General features: G+C 57.1%; 2 protein-coding genes across 7 annotated transcripts; one reads left to right on the forward strand and one right to left on the reverse strand.

Annotated features, from left to right (window-relative positions):
- Nucleotides 1-339: 339 nt before the first annotated feature.
- Nucleotides 340-12,016, reverse strand: IGFALS (insulin like growth factor binding protein acid labile subunit). 3 transcript variants are annotated; one of them, XM_080556073.1, is made up of 3 exons: nt 9,777-12,016; nt 3,342-4,287; nt 340-2,748 (listed from the first exon to the last, which is right to left on the reverse strand). In XM_080556073.1, the coding sequence occupies exons 2-3, from the start codon at nt 4,231-4,233 to the stop codon at nt 938-940; spliced, it is 2,703 nt and encodes a 900-aa protein (XP_080412199.1). In that variant the 5' UTR covers nt 4,234-4,287; nt 9,777-12,016; the 3' UTR covers nt 340-937. The 3 variants fall into 3 exon arrangements, with proteins under 3 accessions (XP_080412199.1, XP_080412200.1, XP_080412198.1); XM_080556074.1 differs by lacking the exon at nt 9,777-12,016 and adding an exon at nt 4,372-5,638; XM_080556072.1 differs by lacking the exon at nt 9,777-12,016 and having other exon boundaries at nt 3,342-5,638.
- Nucleotides 3,489-21,145, forward strand: CCDC78 (coiled-coil domain containing 78). Of its 4 annotated transcripts, none has more exons than XM_080556078.1 (16): nt 3,489-3,592; nt 8,567-8,693; nt 9,222-9,308; nt 9,526-9,705; nt 12,247-12,339; nt 12,889-13,062; nt 13,151-13,201; nt 13,852-13,940; nt 14,326-14,404; nt 14,843-14,968; nt 15,962-16,164; nt 16,793-16,964; nt 17,423-17,466; nt 19,150-19,216; nt 20,106-20,206; nt 20,938-21,145. In XM_080556078.1, exons 2-16 carry the CDS (start codon nt 8,595-8,597, stop codon nt 21,062-21,064), a joined length of 1,692 nt encoding a protein of 563 aa, XP_080412204.1. In that variant the 5' UTR covers nt 3,489-3,592; nt 8,567-8,594; the 3' UTR covers nt 21,065-21,145. The 4 variants fall into 4 exon arrangements, with proteins under 4 accessions (XP_080412204.1, XP_080412202.1, XP_080412201.1 ...); XM_080556076.1 differs by lacking the exon at nt 3,489-3,592 and adding an exon at nt 5,790-8,328 and having other exon boundaries at nt 8,574-8,693; XM_080556075.1 differs by lacking the exon at nt 3,489-3,592 and adding an exon at nt 5,790-8,316 and having other exon boundaries at nt 8,550-8,693.
- Nucleotides 21,146-21,286: the final 141 nt, after the last annotated feature.

Here is a 21,286-nt window from a genome sequence, read left to right on the forward strand (position 1 = left end):
CGGGGAGCTGGTGGCAGCGATCCTCCCAGCACGGGAAGAGCCCGCAGTGCGAATCCTGCTCCGCAATAACGCTGCGTGGAAGGGATCGGGGCCGGGGCTGCTGGCTGTGCACGCAGTCAGGGATTCTGGGCCATTGAGCCCGGTCCCGGTCCTTCCTTCACGGCCGCTCATCTTGCAGAAAGCTCGCTGCAGGCCCCTCTGGTCTCCGGGGACGTGGGGAGCCTGCAGCACCCGCGCTCCCAGGCTGAGCTGGGCTGCGTGCGAGCCCCGAGGGGCTCTGATAAGAAGCCCGGGCTGGGTGCGGCACGTGCTTTCGAAAAAACATACTTACAAGACGGGTTGCGATAGCTCCAAAGGTTTATTTGTCTGCTTGCGATTTATCGGGTAAGTGACGTGTGTGTGGCTTTCTGTACCCTGCCTGCATCGGCCGTGGCAAGGGGCTCTTAAAGCGAGCCCTCCGCCCCCTTCCCCAAGCCGACAGGAGAGCTCAACGGGGAATTTGGGATTTCTGTTTTTCCCTTAAACATACCCGGGGCAGAAGTGACCCCGTGTTCTGGGTTCTAGTGCTGCTTTTCTGGCGCCCGGGGTCCTGCTGGTGGATGGGGCTGGAGGGGGAGATGCTGGGGGTCCTGGGTGAGGTGTGGGGGCTCGGAGAGGCTGGGTGCTGCCCACCGGTGGGGACAGGGCGAAGCCACCCGACCTCCCGCTTTGTATCAGGAACATGCTTCGCTCTGTCCTGGTGATGGGTACCGGTCTTTAAATACCACCAGACTCAAAGACTTTGGTTCATGGAGCCGGTGCCTGTCCCCCCCCCTCGCCTTCCCCAGGTCCCCGTCCAGGACACACGGATGAGGCCGGGCTGACCGCGGGCAGCGGCGGAGCCGTCGCTCCTGGCACTGCCCTGGTGAGCCGGGGACGGGGCGGTGACAGGCGCGTGTCAGCAGTGAGCAAAGCTGTCCTCACTGGTGTCGCGGAGGTCCAGGCCTGCGAGGCTGGGGGGGTGGCGGCAGGTGAGGTTGTTGTAGGTGTAGACGGGGACGTGGGAGTCGTCCCCCTCGGCCACGGACTGCACGAAGCGCGGGACCACCGCGGGGTGCCGCAGGGAGAAGTCCCGCAGCCCCTTCAGCGAGCAGTTGCAATGCCAGTTGTTCCCCCCCAGCCACAGCTGCTCCAGGGCGAAGGAAGGGCAGAGGAAGCCCACCGAGAAGGTCTCCAGGGAGTTGTTACTCAGGCTGAGGTACCGCAGGTTGGCCAGGGGGGAGATGACGGCGTCGTCCAGCGTCTCCAGCTGGTTATGGGAGAGGTCGAGCCAGAAAAGTCTCTGGAGCGGGCTGAAGGCGTCCTGGGAGATGTCCAGGAGCTGGTTGGAGGAGAGGGAGAGGTACTCCAGGTTGCTCAGACCCACAAAGAGCTGCGACGAGAGGTGGCTCAGCCTGTTGTGCTTCAGGTCGAGCTCCAGGAGCTCGTGCAGTTCGCTGAAGCTCCGGTCCTCGATGACGGAGACGGCGTTGTGCTGCAGGAAGAGCCGCCGCAGGCTGGAGAGGCCGGAGAAGGTGCTGGCCCTGATCCTGCTGAGGCAGCTGTGCTCCAGGTGGAGGCTGTGCAGCTTGGTGACCCCCTTGAAGACGAAGTCGGGGAGGGCCTTGATGCAGTTGGCAGACAAGTGCATCACCGCCACGTTGTACAGCCCGAGGAACGCCCCAACCCTGATGTCCTGCAGCTGGTTGTTGTTGAGGCTGAGCACCTCCAGCTGGCCCAGCCCCTCGAAGGTCCTTTCTGCCAGGCTCCGGATCCTGTTGTGCCCCAGCTGCAGCTCCTCCAGGAACTGGAGGTCTTTGAAAGTCCTGGGCCTCAGGCTGCTGATGGAGTTGGTGGACAAGCGTAGGACGTGCAGGCTCAGGAGGCCCAGAAACGTGTCCTCAAAGAGCGAGACGAGGCGGTTGTGGGACAGATCCAGCCACCGGAGGGACTTCATGCCCATGAACGCGCGGGGTGCGATGGCGTTGATCTGGTTGTGGTTCAGGTAAAGCTTCTGCAGCTTCTGCAGCTTGACGAAGATGTTGATTTTGATGCCCTTGAGCGCGTTCCCGCTCAGGTCCAGCTCCTTCAGCTCCGTAAGGCTGCAGAAGAGCTGGTGCTGGAGGTAGGGGAGCTTGTTCCCCGCCAGGATCAGCTCCCTCAGGTTGGGCAGGTCGTGGAAGACCTTGTCGGGCAGGACAACCAGCGAGTTCCAGCCCAGGTTCAGGTACCACAGGTTGGAGAGCCCGGCAAACAGCCCTTCCTCCACCTTGCTGAAGAAGTTGTTGTTGAGGCTGAGGGACACGAGGTTCTGGGTGTGCAGGAAGGTGTGGGGCGCCAGGTGCTTGAGGCGGTTGCGCTCGAGGTGGAGGTGGTAGAGGCTGCGCAGGCCGTGGAAGGCGTGCTGCTCCACGGCGGCCAGCTGGCTGCTCTGCAGGTCCAGGAAGTCCAGCCCCGAGAGGTTCCTGAAGGCCGCGGCCGGCAGCTGGGTGAAGTTGTTGCCGTCCAGCCAGAGGGCTTTGGCGTTGGCGGGGACGTCCTCGGGGAGCTGCGTCAGGTTGCGGCCGCTGCAGAAGACGTTGAGCTCCTCGCTGTAGTCGTCGAAGCTGCAGGCGCAGGGGCTGGGGCAGCGCAGGGGCTCCGCGGGCTCCTTGGGGACGTCCCCATCGTGGGGCTGGGACGCGGCAGCCAACAGCAGGGCCAGGGGCAGCAGGAGCGGGGCCCTGCCCGCTGCGGGGCACGGAGGAAAGGGAGACCGTGAGCGGGGCGAGCACGGGGTGGCGACCCCCGCGTGCAGGGCGATGGCTGCCGGAGGGGACGACGCAGGGCTGGGGGACCTGAGCACCTGGGTCACCGCGGGGCAAATGGCCGTGCCACCGTGGTGTGGCACACGTCACCTACCAGCACCACGGGGCAGGGATGCCTGCTGCCACCGGTGTCCCACAGGGGACAGCGGCCACTGGTGTCCCCCTGCCCAGGGGCTGGCTCGTCCCAGCCCATGCGTGCGCACTGCTGCGTCCCGGGTCCCCCTGTGCCCTCCTGGGTCTCTGTCCCTCCGTCACAGCAGTGACCTCTTCCTTCCCCCGGAAAGGCCAGCAACAGCGCTCCTCGTCCCCTCTCCTCCTTCCTCCCCAAATTAACAGAGCGGGGAACCGAGGGCTCTGCGTCACCGTGCCCAAGAAGGTGCAGGAGCTCCCCGTCTGACTCTTCAGCAGCAGAAAGCGGGGAAAAAAAAAGTTACCGGCAGCCACACGGCAAAGTCCCGGCAGGGTTTGGCCTCTCCCCCCGCGCCCCCTCGCCCTGCCCGGCTCTCTGTGCCTTACCTCTGCCTGCGCTCATGGTGGCGGGCGGCTCCGTGCGCGCTCCCGGCCCCGCGCAGGGATGGAGCAACCACCTTGACGCCCGTCCAGCGCCCGCCGCTGGCCTTAACCCTGCCGCTGCTGGGCTCGGCCACGGCCGGCGGGAGCAGGGACGGGAGCGGGGCTTCTCCCCCCGCTCCGTGGCGGCGTTTGTCCCAGCTGCAGGGGCACACGGAGACGTCTGCAGGAGCGCCGAGCCCAGGAGTAGAGGTGAAGTGCCGGGAGCTGGTCTTGGGGGACGATGCTCCTGCCGGAGATGGGGTTTGGGTGGGCAGCGAGGAGAGACAGACGGACGAGGGCACCTCGTGGGGTCGCCGCGGCTGCGCCCCAGGCTCCTGCAGGGTCCCCACGTGGTGGCACCGGCCCTTCCCTGGTGCTCCGCTGAGGATGCTGGTGGGGTGAGCACGGCGTCAGACCCGTGTCCCGGTGGCACAAAGTGGCCGTGCTGGGGGCACAAAGGGCAGTCAGCATGGGCCGTCCCCACAGCCCGGGCACTGCGGTGTGGTGCAGCGTGTGCAGAGGCCGGCAGAAGGGCTCGCTCCTTCCTTCGTGTAGGGGTTTTCATGCTGGGGGCTTTCCCATCAATGTCCCTTCCCCATAGTGCTGGAGGGAATGGAAGATGCTCCAACGTGAGCTTTTCTCCCCCTCGGGGTCCTGGTTTGCACCCCCGTGACGCCCAAACTCCCCAGCTCTGCGTGTCCATGCGGAGAGCCGAGGGCTGGCAGTGGGAAGCCCGGCCAGCCCCGAGCCCGCGGGGTCCCCGTGGGCGCTGGTGCCAGCGCTCCCCTGCTGGAGCCGCCTGGCAGCTCCCCAAATCCGTGGGGAAGCTCTGACCCCGTCCTGTATTCCAGGTCATTTTCCCCACCTGCCTGCGTCCACTGTGGCTTCTGAAGAATTCTTTACCAATTTCCTGGAAAAAAAAAAAAAAAAACGGTCGCTGGTGCCCAAGCTGGAGGAGCCCCGTTGGCTCCCTGGTATCAACCGCCTGACGAACCCGTGGAAAAGCCACCGCTCGCCCTCCAGCTCCTTCAGCTCGCCTCGCGCCAGTCCCCAGGGGCGAGGACAGGGACGATGCGGGGACAGCGATGCTGCGCAGCCGGGCTGGCGGGGGGCCTGTCCCTGCTGCCACCTCTTCGTCCCCACAAAGCACAGCCTGTCCTCCCCTGACTCGCAGGGGACTTCTCAGGTCTTCGTTCTTTAATTTTGGCAGAGGTTTTAAACGGTGGAAAACCGGGGAGTGTGCCCATGGGAACAAGTGTCAGGGTGAGCGAGGGATGCCGGCGGTTCTTTGCTCAACGTGATCGAACTTTGCAGCCCGGCTAAATAAGAAATGTTTTTCCAGTTTCTTTTTGGCCCGAAGCAGCGTTCTCCTCCCCCTCTATTTTAATCTTCTATTCTGGGAAATTATAGATCCAAAGAGAGAAGCGGGCGATGGAGACCAGCGCATCCACCACCAGGCGCTAAGCACATATTGACACAAGGCGTAATCAATGGGGGAGCCACAAAAAGCTGAACCAGCACGGCCCGGCCGGCCAAAACCCACAAAACCCACGGGTCAATTTTAAAAGCGAACGACCCGCAGCCGCAGGGCGGGTAACGCTGCGCACAGAAAGCCTCTCGCTAGGAAAACAGCAAACAAACAGCGATGGGGAAATAAGCAGCCCCTTTCCCACGCTGCCCTCGAGCCGTCATCTCCGAACGCGTCCCGGGATGCTCGAGCCCCGGGACCGGAGCGGTGCCACCGCGGCCATCGCGGGGACTTCGCCGCGGCTCCCCGCTGCCGCGGCCTCCTCCTGCCGGCACCGCGGCCCTCGGTGTGCTCGGCCAGGACCAAAGTCTGCGCCGTCCGCCCTGGTTGCCATGGAGAAGGCTGTAAGGGTATTAGGGAGAGCAGCGAAATCATCAGAAAAAGCCGTTTCGGACCTATTTCAGCTCTCGGGAACCGTTGCCCACCCAGCCCCCTTCCCCGCCCGCCGGAGCCGGTTCGGCTCGAGGGTCCCAGCCCGCGGTGGGACGCTGCGGCCTGGGGCGTGCAGGCCCATACTGGTGGCACTGGTGGAGCTGGAAGGTCCTGGCGGTGGCAGCCACGCGGGTGGCACAGGAGGGGCAGCGCGACCCTCGCGCCACCCATCGCGCTCCTGCCTCCCGGTCCCCAGGGGTGAGCGTGGCCCCGGCCGGCACCCCCTGCACGCATTGTCCCCGCCCTGTCCCCACCACCCGGGGGAGCAGGGGACGGCCCCGGGGCCCCGTGGCGGCGAGGCCCGGCCCGTGGCACCGGGACGTCCCCGGGGGCCGGCGGCAGCCGCCGCCGGCACCGCCGCCCCGCGCGGAGGCGCCGCGCGGCCTCCGGCCGCCAGGGGGCGCAACAACGCCGCCGCCTCCACCCGGAAGTGCCCGCGCCCGTTGCCATGGAGACGGGGCGCGGCGGCGCGGCCTAGCCAGGCCCGGCCCGGCGGGAGGCCCCGAGCCCGGTGCCCGGTGCCGTTCCGGCGCACCCAGTGCTGCCAGGGCCGGCGGGGGTGGGGAGGGCACTGTGGGCACCAGGGGTGTGGTGTCCGAGTCCTGGCCCAGTTCCCTCTTGAGCTGTTTTAGAGCCACGTGCGGGTGCAGGCTTGCTGGTGACGCAGCCACCACCTCATCCGCGTGCCTCGGACTCTGGAGCGAAGGGAAGACTCAGCGCAGAGTTACCACTTCTGCCCTGTGTGGGTTAATAAAGCACGTCTGGGTCTCGTGGGTTTGTTGTCATTGTTTGTTTGTCGGTTGGTTTTCGCTGGGTAGAGGCTTTGGGTTGCAATGACAGAGTGGAGCCACTCGTTCCTGCCCACTCTGCTGGTGGTGCCGTGAGCCAGGACAGCGTTTGTCCTTCGTATTTCCAGACCAGGGAAAAAACAGTCACTGCTGTGTCTGGTGCGGGCGCAGCACCTGGCACTGAGGTGGGTTTGCTCCGAGCTGGGCCTGCCAGGCGGCATAGTTCCATAAATAACACCGTGTGTGTTAATTAGCCTTACAGTGCCCTGACGAGCAAAGCGAAGGCTGGCAGGTGGAGCAGGCCCTCCTCGGGAGCCAGCCTGCTGCGTGTCCCTGCGCCAGCGTGGGCTCCGGCCACGCGGGGCTGGGAGCGGCAGGAGCCTGCCTGTGCCGGGGCAGCGCGGCTCCGCTCCTCTCCCCGGCGTGCCCGAGCACCCGCTGCCTGCTTCCGAGCGCTCTGGCGCTGTGGGCGTGTGTGAATTTGGCTTTCTGCTCAGCAGTGGGTGTGAAGAGACTGTGAATTCTCATCAGCGCTTTCATTACCTTAATAAAATTACTTCGGGGCTATTATGTTCTTTTGCAGAAAAATAAGATGTTAGCTGCATGTTTCGTTAGCTTCTCCTTCCCCTAAGCCCCAAAGAGCTCTGCCGCTGGGTCACACACCCGTGGCCGTTTATGAAATCCACTTTGAGGTGCTAGAGGATTTTCGACAGCAGCCGGGACCAGATGCCAGTGGTGAGGAGCTGGTGAACGATGCTTGGCATGGTGCTTGTATCAGGATGGGCCCTCTCCCTCGGCCATAAATTTAGCTTAGCTACTAACAAGTTATTCAGAGCTATGGTCTTTATGAACGTTGCATCAGCAACGCTTTTCTTAAGAGACAAATTCTTACCTAAACTCGCCTGCTCTACAGAAATAGAGATAATAAGCCTGAAATTAGATGAAAAAACAGCATTTGTTTTACCCCGTGACTGCCATTCCCCAAGTTTTTCCAGCATTACCTCTGTGCCTTAAACTCTCTGTAACCCTCACTTGTGTGTCAGGGGCTCTGTTCAAGCACTTGTAGCTTCGTGCACCCTTGGGAGATATCCCAGTCGTGTCTGGAAGGTTTCCAGTTGGATTCGGCGATGCAGTGCAGACCGGCACAGTCCAGGTTTAGCCCTGTCTGAGCCCATCAGGGTTCAGCGCGCCTCTAACCATGAGCGAACATTGACAAATGGGCTGCTGCAAATTCCTCTGAGTCTGCAGCAAGTCAAAGTTCAGCTGCGGCTGTAAGGGAAGCAGCTCCTCCTTGGGGAGCTGCTAGCACTGCTCGATTTAGGGAGCTTCTTCCTGTGTCCTGTCATTCTCAGCACACAGCTAGCTTTTGTAGCAGTTTCTTTCCGGGTGTGTTTTGCTTTAAAATTTACATTTTTCCACATAGCGTCTTGTATGCTAGCTGATAGATTTGGGAAGGTCTTCCCTGTCACCAGCTGTAGCTCGGTCAGAGCTGAAAGATCCTGATCCCCTTTGGGCGGCTCATCGGCCTTTCATAATTGTGTGCTGTCCTTCCTAGATGACACAAGAGATACAAGTACTGTAGAGATAAGAAAAAAATGCAGGGAAGCAAGCTGATGCTAGATGCTACAGGACAGTCTCGGGACAGATGGCTGAATTAAAGGCCTGAATTGTGAAATTGAGATCCAGATCTGAAATCCTCTAAAGATCCCTGTGGTAGAGACGGAAGCCATCCCTGCAGAGAGGCTTTGGGTTTGGAACGAATACAAACGGTGCAGCACCTCCTCACTGGCAGCATTACCTCGCTGGTGGTGTCTGCTAAGCTTCTCACTTGAGTATCTTATCTGTGCTGTCTTAGGAACACGGATACCTCCTGACCCGTGTCATTTCTTCTGCTCTAACAGCCTCAGGGCTGGCTGCAATACTTGGCTCCACCTCAGATCGAGGTGGATGCTGCACCCTCTAGCAACCAAAGTTGATAGCAACATCGCTTGTGCTGTACCTAGAGGGGAAAGTCGCTGCCGCAGAGATCCTTAGGCCCTGCCTTTGCTCTTCAGTCTCTGCTTGCCTGGTACTGTGCAAAGAACCTAGCCTGCGAGCACTGAGTCTCATGCACATGGATTTTGGAAGCGTTGCAGAGAAGGAGAGTGTAAATGCTCTGACAGGGCAAGTGCAGCATCTCGCTAACAAAAACGTAAGTATGAAGGTCTGCAGCCCCTTCCTGGGTCACTGAACCAGTGCTCTGCAAATGAAATCCTAATCGCAGGAGGAAAATGGCAGCTGAAAATCCCATCTGCAATCTGTTAAAGCTCTGAGAAGCTGCATTTCCTTGCTGAATATGCTGTGCTCTTTCCTTCCATCAGCACGGTGACAGAAGAGAAGAGCTCTGCTCTCTGGCACTGGCTGTTGGAGCTGTTTTGTCTCTAGGTGCAGCTGCAGGATAGGAATGAGAGGCTGAATGAGAGGCTGTACATGGGGCTTGGAGACCTGCAGGAGAGGATGGGGACGCTGGCTGGCTCCAAAACAGATTTGTCAGCCAGAATGGTCTTCAGTGAAGAGGAAAAACTGAAGGTAAAACAGATACTTGGGGAGCTGGAGAGAACTGAGCCGTGAAGCTGTATGAGCCCGATAGATCTGCAGTGAAAAATCTGGTGGGAAATGTTGGGGCCTCTTTCCAGAGGTATTTGTGTTTCCAAAACCCCGGCTCTTCCGTTTGCTCCCTGGAGGTGTTTAGGCTGGAATAAGCTTGGATTGACTATGGTGTCACTGGCTTCCCACACCTCTTCCTTCCGAAAGAGGCCAAGACCTCAGGGTTGATTCTCCTTAGCTTTTCCTCTTCTAGGGTTGTGTCTTTGCCCTTTTATTTGGTGTGTCTGTGGGACAGGATGCTTCAGTGGCAAAAAGCCGCAGTGTCGGGAGCTGATCCCAGCTCTCAGCAGTGTTCCTCTTCTGCTGTTCTGCTAGTGCTCAGGTAAAAGGTGCAACTGTGGGTCCTTTCAGTACCCCTGGGCTCTAACTCCCTGTTGCAACCTGTTGAGATACTGTGCTGGCCTCAGAGTCAGTCCATGACCTTTTTATAACGTCGTTTCTCTCTCCTAGATTTCCAAAGACCTCATTGATCTCCAGATTGAGACAAACAAAATGAAGGAGCAGTGTGAGACAGAGAACTTTGAACTGAAAAATATGGTATGCAAAAGGTTTCAGTTCTGCCAGATACCTTTATCCAGGATCTTTTCTTGTTTGGCATACTCACTTTTCTTTAGCTAGAGTAGTGAATTACCCCCATTGCCCCAGATACTTGAGAAATTCTTGTGAAACTCATCTCCCTTCATGCTAGAGCCTGTTTGGCCAAATAAATGCCCTATTATAGCCGCTGGTCTAATTCTGCTGCCCCCCTCTGCAGATCTTGTCCCTGGAGAACCGTGTGCTGGAGCTGGAGCTCCGCAGTGAGAAAGTCACCGGGGAGCGGGACGCCTTGCGGGATCAGCTGCGCACGCTGGAGACCAGCCGTAAGGAGCTGGCGGACGAGTACATCATTCTGAAGAGCAATTACCTGGCCCTGGGCAAAGAGCTCGACCGGGAGGTGAGCCAGCTTTGGTGTTCTCTACTCCACCCCGCAACTTCCCAATCTAAGGTTGTCTTTGGGTTGCTTACCAAGCCAGGAGCAGCGCTGTGCCCATGCTGCCCTGTGCGACTGCGCTCCTGTTATCGGAGTCTTCCCGTTTTCCCGTTACCCCACATTCCCATCCCTAGCCGTGCAAAGAGGAGGTCGTTGCAGGTCTGGTCTGGGTGCACATTTCAGGTCCCTCTGGACTGCCAGCATGCTTTGTTTCCCTTTTTTTCTGCATGGCTTGCACAGGCTGCATAGGAATGGATTTGTAGTCCGTCTCATCTCACTTGGTGGCGGGAAGGGGCCTAGAAGTTTTTGAAGTTGACAAGTTTATAAAAACAGTAAATATAATCAAGTTTCTGATTGTCCCTTAAAATATAGTGAATTTCCTGGTGACTATTAAATTAGTGATGATTAACTCAAGTCTTTTGGATCCCAGAATTGTGCATTCCTTTGGCAAGAATAGCTACTGTAATAGGCCTTCCCCACTTCCCTCCCTCTCCCCCTCCCACTTCTCTTTGAATTGGATCGGCTGACTGACACACTCCTGCCTCCCTCCTCAGCAGATATTTCAGCTGGTTCAGCCAAGTGACCTAGTTTACCGTGCTGGCCCTGTGATGGGAGGATGTGGGGCATGCTAGTTTATACAGGATTGACATGAAATGTCACCCCACAACTGGCAAAGCCCCACCAGGTGCATTTGTCCGTGTCTGTCCGGTTTCTCCGTATGGTGAGCATCAGGTAGAGCTCAGGTAGAGGAGTATACAAGGTCACGACCATCCGGTTGCCAATCAATGAGTTAGGGACTTGTGAAGTTACCCGTTAGCACGGATGTGGCAGTGAGGGGGGTACGGCTCCCAGCCGGCACCAGCTGGGAAGTGAAAAGCCAGTTTCAACTCATCTGTTGCACCTTGCAGCTGGGATGGGCGCAGGGCACGCGCAGGCGCTATCGTTTGTCATAAGCTGAGAAACTGCTCACGAGGAGGCAGGCTCGGCTGCTCGCGGGGTGCGAACCCACCCTCCAGCCCTTGCTGTCCCGGGAGCACGAGGCAGAGCGCGTGCCGCTGCCTGCCGGCACGCTGCCGACACAGAGCTCACGGAGGAGTAGCTCAGCGTTCGGCGATCTCTGTTGCTTCTCGTCCCCAAGGGGGTGCAGTGTGTTAGTCGAAAACTGGATTTTCAGGCTGCTGACATCTCAGGATGACGGTTTTAAGGGGTTAGCGGTAATAACACGCTGTTTTCGTGCGGATCATGGAACGTTTCAGAGAAAAGCGAGGCACGTGGAGTAAGTTACATGCTCGGATAGCATCCTGGAGTGGTGGAGCAGGGATCAGAAGCCAAGGGTGAAATCCTCGGGTGTAATTGGTAGGGCGAGGACTTTACCCCGGTGTCTTGGCTCTGACTGCTGAATATCCCTGCCTGAAGCGAAAGAGACTCCAACTTGGCAGCCTGGGGGCTTGTCGCGGCATGGGCCTCTTGCTCATTATTTTCCCAGTGCGGACTTTCCCAAAGGAAATGGCAAAAGCAGCCTGCGGTTCTGCCCCCTCCCCTTCCCCGGAGCTCTTCGCGGGAGACAATGAACCTTTTACACATTCCCAATTACAAGTGCTACTTGTGACCTTGCCAATATGTTGTCATGGCTGCTTGGCGCAGAAGCAGCTCTGCGGGCTCATTCACGGTCCCTTGTAGGGAACAGTTAGAGTCTCTGAATTGTTACAGCCCCCATTGTACGCCTCGATTCACAAATCGCCCTGGGTCTGTCCCAGAGCAGCCGCGCCGGCCTCTCCCGTCCCTGGGGAAGTGCCTTCCAGAAGATGCCAGCCCGACACTTTGTGCCTGTTTTCTAACGGGCTGTAAATTCTTCCTTTTCAAGACCCTGACCTTTCCTCAGCTCTCCGTTTCCTCCTGCTCTTTTGTTCGGGGGGCTCGCACGGCCCGCAGCGCTGCTACAAAGCGAGGCCGGCGCGGGGAACCCGGGCGGCCCCGGACCGGTCCCATGCCGGGGTTTTCCCTGGAGCGGGGCCAGGACTCGGAGCACATGGGAGGCAGAGAAGCCCATCGCAAACCTGGGGCTGCCTCTTTCTTCTGCTGGCCAAAAAAAAAATAAATAAATAAAGCTGGTACTTCTGCGCTTGTGTGACCCCCTCTGATCAAATTGTCGGCACTGACAGCTGCAGATGGATCGGTTTCGGTTGGGGAACAAGCAGCCTGTCTCTGCCTAGCTGTCAGTTTTCACAGCTGTATATCTCACCTCTTTGTCAGCCTCTTTTCTCCTCTCCTCTCTCCCTCAGCCCACCCTGTGCTATCTTTTGATAAGCTATTCTCTACACGGATGACTCAGATGACCTCTGCCTCCCATCCTCCCGATTCACTGCCATGGTAACAATTACTCAAGCTTGTCCCCAGTCATAAACTCCATCAAAGCTTTGTTATCTACATAGAAACCCTCCCGTGAGACATGAATTCCCCCAGTGTTCCTTCCAGATCACCTGTAACAGAGCCTTTCTCATTCAGATCCTCTTTATCTTTTGGAAATGTGTCACTTCGCACCAGCGCTGCTTTGAATCTCGCTGCCTACACGGTGCTGTGGGCTGGCTGCTTCTGGAGGTATGCATTCAGACAAAACTGGAATTAGCTGGGTGGCGTCAGCCGAGATGGATGGATATTTGGCCATTCTCCCTTACATTATGTAGTCCAGCGCTGTTCAGAGGCATTGTCTGGGGAAAGACATGCCTAACGTGTTGGGAAGCTGTGCGGGGAGTACAGAGCCGGGGTAAGGAGGGAGCTGTAGGTCAGGACGGCAGAGCTGTGCCCAGGGCTGGGCTGGCCTCAGGGTGCGCTGGCACCGCGATCCCTACCTGAACGTGAGCGTGAGAGCGAGACGGGCAGGGGGACCGAGGTTGCGTGTGAATAACGCTGCGTGCCGTGCCTGGAGCCTGGCGATGATGCTCGCCCTGCCTCTCCGTGAGAATCAGAAAATCACTGATATCCTTGGACATATGAGAGGGAACTAAAAATAAAACTTGCTTTCAGGAGGGGATGTGAGTGCCTGCTTTGTGTACACACCAGGAGCAGTGGGTATGCGCTGAACAAACAGCGCACGGAGCTGGAGAGGCAGGATCTCAGACGCTCTTTCCTTCTTGCTTGACCTGGCAGGTCTTGAAGAATGAAGAGCTCAGCCTAGAGCTGCTCAACCTGGCCAATGCCAAGAGCACCCTTCCCGGCACAGGGAGCTACCACCACCTCTCCCACGCCGGAGCCGATGAGCCCTCTGCTGAGCCGGGAAGAGTGCGAGCAGTGGTGCGCCGTGTCTCTGCTCGGAAGGTGAAGGTAAGGACCTCTCTGCCCTGTCCCCAGTCTGAGCTCCTTGGAGAACAGGGATCTAAAGGTACCTTCTTCTGTCTCTTCTTCAAATCAGCCAGAAGATGCACTTGCCTCTGAACACAAGCAGCAAAACCTGGAAAAAAATGTGAGTGTGTGGGGGTCTCCTGTGGGGTCCTTGGGGAAGCACAGGGGGGAACTTATTTGGAGTGTGCCTGGCACCTCCTGGTACTAACCTGAGTTTTGTGGATGAGTTAGTGCCTTGGTTTATTTTCTTTTCTTTAAGCCATGCATTTGAGATCAGAATAACTCCTGCCTCGTGCAGGGCAACATGTGGTTCCCTCAGTCAGTGCCCACTGAAGAGCAGAGGCAGGAGTTTAAAATCAACAAGTGCAGGGGACGCTTGGTTATTTTCTTCTTGCTGATACTTGAAATAGATGAGGGTGATAAGCACCCAAAAATGAGAGCACAAGAGATATTTCCTGCCTTGTTTCCATCTGCAGCCTGTGTGATACCAGCTTGGGCTCCGCCACCAGCTCCTGTTGAGAATCTGACTCTCGGAGTGAGAATCTCACTTGGAGGAGCGACACGTGTGCCCCTCCACGTGCCCTGTCACCGGATCAAACGTCATTTCTGGCGTGCTGCAGAGCACTGGTCACTAAACCTGTCCTTTCCCCTGTGTTTCCCATATCAGCTGGATTTGGGCTAGCTGGAGGCTCTCCTCACCTTCTCCCTCTTGAAGAATCCTTCTCTTTATGTCAACCCTCGATCTCATCTTCCTGTTCGCTTGTCCCTCAGTTGCTTGGAAACCAGGATCACATAAAAGTGGAGATTGAAAATCTGAAGAAAACCTACGATTCGCAGCAGCAGAAGCTGGAAGAGCAAGTGTGAGTGTTTGAGGCACACGCATCCTTCTCTTGTCCAGCTGGGCATTTTTGGGTCTCATTGCAGCTGGATGTGATCTTGGCGAACAGGCAGCCTCCCTTTGGTGGGGTACAGGGTGGCAAATGACTGTTATAAGCGAGGCCTGGAAGTAAAAGCTGATGTTTTTGAGGATCTTAAGAGTGTTAGATGTCTCCTTAAAAGTCTGTTTGGGTACACAACTGGCCTTGAAAATCCGCGGTCAACGTGTGGCAGAGCTGCTCAATGTGTAAGCAGCTGCTTAGAGATTTCTGTCATTAGTAGTGATTTCCTTCTCAAAGCTGGAGGTACCGGGCCTGCAGAAGACGTTTGGGGATTTGAAATAAACATGCCTTCTTCCTGTGTGCACAGGATCGCCGTGGGGAAGGAGCTGCAGGAGGCGAAGCGAGCAATTCGGGACACCCAGCGCAAACTGGCGGAGCAGTCAGCAGTAAGGGCAGGCTCCCTCCCTTCCCCTCCCGTGGCTGAGACGCGAGGTGCAATGAGCGTAACCCGGAGCTGGCGGTGGGGCGGATGGCTGGTACCAAGGTGCTCCGGCATCTCTCCCTCTCCGGGGAGAGGGAGCTCCTCCCTGCACAGGGCGTGCAATGCACGTGGTGGGATGTGCTGCTTGCTTGGGGTGCGAGGAATTTTGTTCACTGATGTTTCAAAAGAGCTGGAGAAACCACTTGCAGGGGATTGCAAATGATAAAAGGTAGCAGAGGAACATAGACTAAATATCTCTGGTAAGCTCCTGCATGAAAAACCCAGGCCCTTCCCAACCTCTCTGCTGTAGGGAAACTGAAGTCCCCGTTCCTTATCGAGCATTTTAGTGCCCCTCGTTTGGCTGGAGGCTGAGAGCAGCAGTGTGAACGCTGGCTGTGCCTAGGTGCTGCTCACCTCCCGGAGCCAGCTGCAAGAGGTGGAGGCGGAGAACTCCCGGCTGCAGCTGCGTGTGAAGGAGCTCAACGAGCAGTACCGCTCCCGGCTCGCGCAGCACGTCAAGGACTTGGCGGTGGGTACCCCCAGACCCCGGCCTGCGGAGGGCTCTCCGTGCTGCCCGCCTGCTTCTGGAATGTGTCTGCTCTGTCCCCTCCTTGCTGGGCTGCTGGGCAGAGGGGCGCTGGGGCTTGGGGAGCTGTGCTTGCAGCAGGAATCGGTCTCTCTCCTAGCCCAGATTTCCCGTGTGACCACGTGAAACTGTCTGAGTTTCTGCTGGGACGATCTTCCTTGGTCAGATTACTTGGATGGAAAAATCCTCTTATTTACTATGGCTGCCTTCCAGTTGGCTCCTAGTCCCCATTGCCCTGACAACTTCCCTCGGCAGGCCCAGCGGTGCCACTGCGGGCTTTGTTGCCGCCTCGGTTTGCTGCCTCCACGGTGCCCCTGCTGCTGTCCTCAGGGGAAGCTTTGCCAGCCTCTGCGGTCGGCACAGACCCGTGTAACGCGTGGGACCTGCAGACCTGCTCTGGGAACACACAAGCGCCTCTGATGTAGAGTAGGGCCCACAGAGCACGGTGAGGACTCGGCACAAAGCAGGACTTTCAGGCAGGTTCAGGCGTGGGTACCTGCTTGCATCCGTCAGTGGCTGGGAAGAAAACTGTTTCTACCCCCATAGGTAAGCAGTTTTTGGCAAGAACTGCTGTGCCAGGAGGTTAACAATGCAGAAGCATTTTTTACTATGAAGATGAGCTTAATTTCTGACAGGGTATCTCCTAACAGAGGGAGCAGAGCACAGCAGAAAGAATACAGGCCTAGAGACGTGCTCCTGATGCACTCATGTTTCCCTAGATGGATCCGTGATACAGGGTCACTGACAGCAGTATGCCTTCTCTGCCTTGAAAGGGGTGTGATGGAAGTTAGTCTTTCCTGATCTCAGGAAATGGAAGATATGCCATATTCTGAGTGCTGTCATCACAAATATTCCTGGACCTTCAGTGTGGGAAATGGGTTACTCGCCTCAGGGAAAGACTTGATCACTTCCATTTCCTTCTCTGTATGTTTAAAGGATTACATGGACAGCAAATCCACTGACCGGACAGAGCCCAGCAAAGCCCCAGCTCACATGAAGCACTTTGTGGACAGCATGCTGAAGGACATCAGAGCTTCCTACAAGTCTCGGGAGGAGCAGCTAGCTGGAGCAGCACGTGCCTACAAGAAACGCATGAAAAACTTGGTCAAGAAGCATGAGAACCTGCTGATTGCGTACAGGCAGGGCTAAAACAGGGTCTGGGCTACCTCTGCCTCTTCAGGTCATTGCTAGGGACCTAGTGGAAGTGCCCCATGGCGCCAGCACCCAGCCCCCTTGCTGCAAGGGAGGCATACGGGGCTCCAAAGTGGAGCAGAGGTCCTGGAGTGCACGCTTATCTCCGTACTCCTGACACGCCAGGAGCAAGGTACCTCCAGCTACACACCAGGGTGCTCTGCATGCGCTGGAGCTGCTCTGCGCACAAGTTCCTCCCGTGCAAAATTTAGGGCGAGAGACTGAATCCACTTTGGATGGTGTGGAAATGGAGAGGTACCACCAATATGTCCTGCTTCCCAGCCCTTCCCTGCAGCGTTCCCAGCTCTGCTCCACGGCTGTCTCAGCAGCTTGGGCTGTGGGAAGCAGCTGAAATTTGTGGCTTAAAGGCCACAAATAGGATGAGCTGCCCTCAGCACTCCCAGGAATATTGCACGTGCTGCTGGGCTCTCCCGCCTACCCTTTCCAGGTGGACTGCCTCTCGGTGGCCAGAAGCCAGTAGGTCCCAAGCCAATGGCACTGCCAGCAGCATCAACACTCAGCGCTGTTACTTCACCAAAGCTACTGAGTCTAACACCTCTTGGCATGTTGTTACAGCATGCAGCGAGAGCAGATCCGCTCCTTGGGCAGCAGCGATATGGATTCCGGCCCCGCTGAGCTCCACTTTGCCGTCACAGACCCAGAGCTGCTGACAAACACAACCCAGGAGCTAAACCGGCTGCGGGAGAACAAAGCGAAACTGGAGCTGCAGCTACACAAATTGCAGCAGGTAGCGGCTGGGCTGCTGACCTTCTGCAGCAGTGAAACTTGGGGGGGGGAGTCTCACCAGCAACAGACAGAGCAGTAGGACAGCTCTCTCCATTTCCGTGTGCATTCCCTGAGGGTTTGCTGTGTCTCTGTGACACAGACCAGTGCTTGCTCACGTTCTCACTCGGGGATGTCCAAGCAGGAGACCACGCTCAGAAGCACACCAGTGAGCTCCACGTCCTCCCTCTGGTTCTGCCTGAGCAGCGACATCTTTCTTGATTTGTGCGAGATGCATTTATTTAAACACTAATGGGGTGGGAGACCTAAACCTTAGGACTATCCTCCACACCACTTCCCTGTCGGGACTCTTAGTGTTAGAGTGCTAGGACAGTTGTGCCACTTTCTTCAAAGTGGTGAGGACGGTGGTGAGATTGCAATGCTCTAATGCTTACAGAAGTACTGTTCTTCCTTTGCCTTCAGAAAAAAATGAAAGAAACCTCTGACCTTCAGCTGTCATCTGAGCAGTAAGTCCTGTCTGTTTCTTGGGATATTCAAAATGCTGATTTCTCCTTGCTGTATGGACTGAGGGGTCTTTTCTGCATTACTTGGAGACAGTAATAAATAGGGAGAAAGAGAGCTGATAGGAACTCATCTGAGAAGAAAAGCCAGCTGTCGTCTCAGTGCAGCATTTCCTGTGGCAAAATGAGTTGGTCATTTGGGCCTCGATCCAAGAAAGCTCTTAAGCACATGTTTGATTTAATCGTGTTTTTAGTCCCACTGATCTCTTCAGAAGCTGAAGTTAAGCATACGGCTGAGGGCGTTGGTGGATCACAACCCAAGAAAGGCCAGTGAAACTACACCAGCTTGGGACAGTTTTGTTTCTCCTCTCTCCCAGCACAGAAGCTGGGCAGGAACACTCGGTGATCCTGCCCTGACACCACCCTGGTTTCCTGACGTGCCATTTATTTGCTCATTTTGATCAATCTCTTCCCCCTGCTCCGTTCTTCTGCTGAAATTCTACCAGCTGTAACCAAGGAGTGGGAGAACAAAGTGTAAGAGAAATCCAGGCTGGGATTTTTCTGCCTTTTAAAATGTGGTAGCTTAGAAAACATGCCAGGTATTGCAGTAACTGGATTCCAGTGCCAAGGAGCTGGTCAGTGCCTGAGCCACTGGGTTCCAGAGAAGTCTCTTGGAGAAGAGTTATCGGAGCCTGCCACTGTTTTTGATGCTGATAAATAATAGTAATCCTTGAAGAGATACATTAATTTTGACAGACTCAGTGCAAGAGCAGGACAGAGAAGTACCAGAACCTGAATTTTAGTGGTGTATCTTGTTGTGAAGGTTTGTATAGCTGCCAAGAGGCCCTACACGCTGAAAACATTTATTCTGTGTGCTGGTGGTTTTTACCAGAGCTGTTATCCTGCTGCTCTAAGCAGAGACACAAAGCCTGCTGTAACCACAGTACTGTAACTATTGTCGTGTTCCTTGTCTTTATCAGATGTGTGGCTTCACTGTTTATTGTTCCCTTAACTTCTGCTCCCACGAAACTTCTCTCAGCCACGATTTTCCAAGTGCCCGGGCTGGGTGACTGCAGCCACCAGAGGGAACTCGCGCGGCCGCAGCGGAGCGGTCTGCGGTCTGCAGGCTGCCGTGCCTGAGCACAATGCATTCCTCAGTTCATACAACCAAAATTCCCCGAGCATCAGATGTGAACTGTATTTTGCTCGTTCAGACTGGGACAGAATGGGAAGAACTTTCCCACGGCTGGGCTGCGCAGACAGCTCACCTATCGCACCCAGCGCTCAGGGCGAGCGGGTCTGTGCTCGCACACATGAAAAGCGCCAGCGCTTGGCATTGATCATACCCCGCTCTCCATTTCCATAAAGTTCAGCCTTGCAGTGTCAGGTTAATGACTCTTTCTGCTTGGAGTCCTCTGATGTATGAGTGTTGATGTGAGCTTGGAACGAATCCAGCCATCACAGCGGGAAACCCAGGTTGGCAGAGGGGCTGTGACTCTCACGCCTGGGCACAGGGACAGCGCTGCGTGCCCTGAAGTTGGGGCCACGGGGATAGAAAAGGTTTGGCGCTCTGTGCTTTCTGCTCTGCTGGACACGAAGTGCTTCCAGCCTCCGAACAGAGCTGTGCAACTTGCAGATGGGCTGGCTTTGAATGTCCGTGCAGGATCAAAATCTGCTTCTCTCTCCTAGGAAGCCAGATGAGGAGGGCTGGGCAGAGGTCAGGAAGCAGCTCCGGGAGTTCACACACAGCACCCAGGTAAAGGGCCGGAGCAGCCCACCTGAAATAAGCTCAGCCTTTGCTCAGGTGTCAAAGAGGTGCTGCCCCAGCTGGGTCCTTCTCTGGCCACAGCTGTGGCCTTGACCAGCACATGACCAAGTGATGCTGAGCGCTGAGGCTGTGCTTTCACAGCTCCTGAAAGAAGCAGAGACCAGCCCTTATAGCTGCAGGTTGTTGGCCTGTATTGTTCCACGTCTTGTTTCAGCACAAGGATTTAGGTATCTGTATAACAAACAGGTTTTCAACCCGGTTTAAATGAGAAGTCTAGTTTGAATCTGAATCAGCTTCGCAGCCTGGTTCCCTCAGGGTGCAAGGGTATTTGTACTGCATTCAGGAACGGGGTGGCCCCGAGCTCTGTCCACCCACAGCATTGCCCTGCAGCAGCCAGCAGCCTGGAGATGCTCGCTGTGAGCAGGCTTGGCACAGGTGGGCTTTGCTGTCCAGCCCTGATCACAGCAGTGGGGCTGCTGGGGGGAAAGGGGATCGCTGGCGCAGACTGCCAGACCTGGGGCAGTAGAGGAAGGGCTTTGGAAACAGAGTAGAGCTCTTGGGAGGGAAAACTAGATTGGCAGGGGAGGGTTATTGTGTGTCGTGGGGTGGCCCAGGCCCTCGTGCCTGTGGTCTGGTCAAGGAGAGCTCACCTGGTCGGCACAGCCGGTGGCCAAGAGTGGCTGAGCCTGCTGAAGGCTGGGCTCTTGTCACCAGGCTCCTTTCTCAGAGCACGTCGGTCTCCTGCCTGCCTCTGCAGCTTCGTGCCAACTGTGCCAGAGCCAGAGAGTTCGGTCCCTCCTGGCAGAGAGGGGCCGAGCGACTTCCCTCCCGTCTCACAGCACTCCCCGTTTTCTCCACGCTTTCCTTGCCCCTCCAGGAGGATTTGGAGAAGGAGAGAAGCCAGCTGCTGACTCGGGCAATCATGGCAGAAGAACAGGTGTCAGAGCTGCAGGAGTACGTAGAGAAGCATCTTGCAAGGTGAGACAGTGGGATCCCCCTTCACGTGCCCTCCGCTTCCTGCTCCAAGTTTGCCTCCACAGCTAATTGCCAGAGACGCGGCGGTGCCCAGCACCCTGCCAGGGCCTGACCTCGCTGCCGCCTTCCCACAGCGCTGCCCGGCACAGCCGGTGTCACACAGCTCCTCCAGCTGTGCGGGCAGCTGGCTCCGTGCCTCGCTCTGCGTGCCGGGGGGGCGCATCTGGCCCGTGAGCCTTAGCCCATCCTTTGGAGGAGGTGAAGAGAGGGGTTGCCTAAAATCCAAAGCCTTCCAGCAAGCCCTGATCTGCTGCGCTTTCCCACTGGCTTATCGTGCCCTGCAGCAGGGGGAACAGCTGCTGGGGCAGGAAGGGCGAGAACAACCAGAGCGCATCTGTCGGAGCCGTGCTCCAGCTCTGCGCCCGAGGCGAGGCGCAAGTCGTCTCGGCTGGAGCTTCGATCGGGCTCGTGGGCTTGTTGCTGGTACTGCTACCTGGCAGAGGCGACCAGCAGCTTTTCCCAGGGAAAAGGCCATGGTTTTTCTCTCTGTGGCTGCTCAGATCCCAGCGTGGCTCAGCACCTGTGCTGGCCGGCATCATTAACTGATAAGGCATGCTTTCAGCGCCCGACAAACACAGGGCAAAAAGTGTCGGTTTAAGCTGACCACCTCTGTGCGTGAGCTGCGCGCAGGGCCCTGACCAGGTGGGGGTGACGCTGCTGCTCCCCTGCTGCAGGTACAAGCAGGAGATCCTCCGGCTGAGGACGCTCGCTGGCAGCAAGGAACCCCGCACGCTCAGCGCAGGGGCGGCCGATGCTCCCCTGCTGCCCGGATCCAGAAGGACCCCCAGCCATGAACTGTAGCTCTTCCCCACGGCTCCACAAAGCAGCACGATTGTAGGAAAAAAAAAAAAAAAAGAAAAAAAAAAACAGAGTTTAAAAGAAGGGGGCTTTCTGTTCTGCAGGCTGGCTGAGGCACGTATCCTTCCCTGGCCAAGAGCTGGGACGCGCAGCGCAGGGAACCACGTGGGTGTTCTCAGTCTCAAATTAACGGTGCTAAAATGGGACAGGACAACTGCGCCGCGT

Source organism: Anser brachyrhynchus (assembly GCF_964034855.1).
Source record: "Anser brachyrhynchus genome assembly, chromosome: 15".
Lineage (NCBI taxonomy): Eukaryota > Metazoa > Chordata > Aves > Anseriformes > Anatidae > Anser > Anser brachyrhynchus.

Coding starts and splice junctions, on each gene's coding strand:
- IGFALS (XM_080556073.1), bottom strand. CDS start 4,233: ATGACCTGGAATACAGGACGGGGTCAGAGCTTCCCCACGGATTTGGGG. Junction 2,749..3,341: donor CACCATGAGCGCAGGCAGAG/GTAAGGCACAGA, acceptor CGTGCCCCGCAG/CGGGCAGGGCCCCGCTCCTG.
- CCDC78 (XM_080556075.1), top strand. CDS start 8,233: ATGCACATGGATTTTGGAAGCGTTGCAGAGAAGGAGAGTGTAAATGCT. Junction 13,063..13,150: donor TCTCTGCTCGGAAGGTGAAG/GTAAGGACCTCT, acceptor TCTTCAAATCAG/CCAGAAGATGCACTTGCCTC. Junction 20,207..20,937: donor GTAGAGAAGCATCTTGCAAG/GTGAGACAGTGG, acceptor CCCCTGCTGCAG/GTACAAGCAGGAGATCCTCC.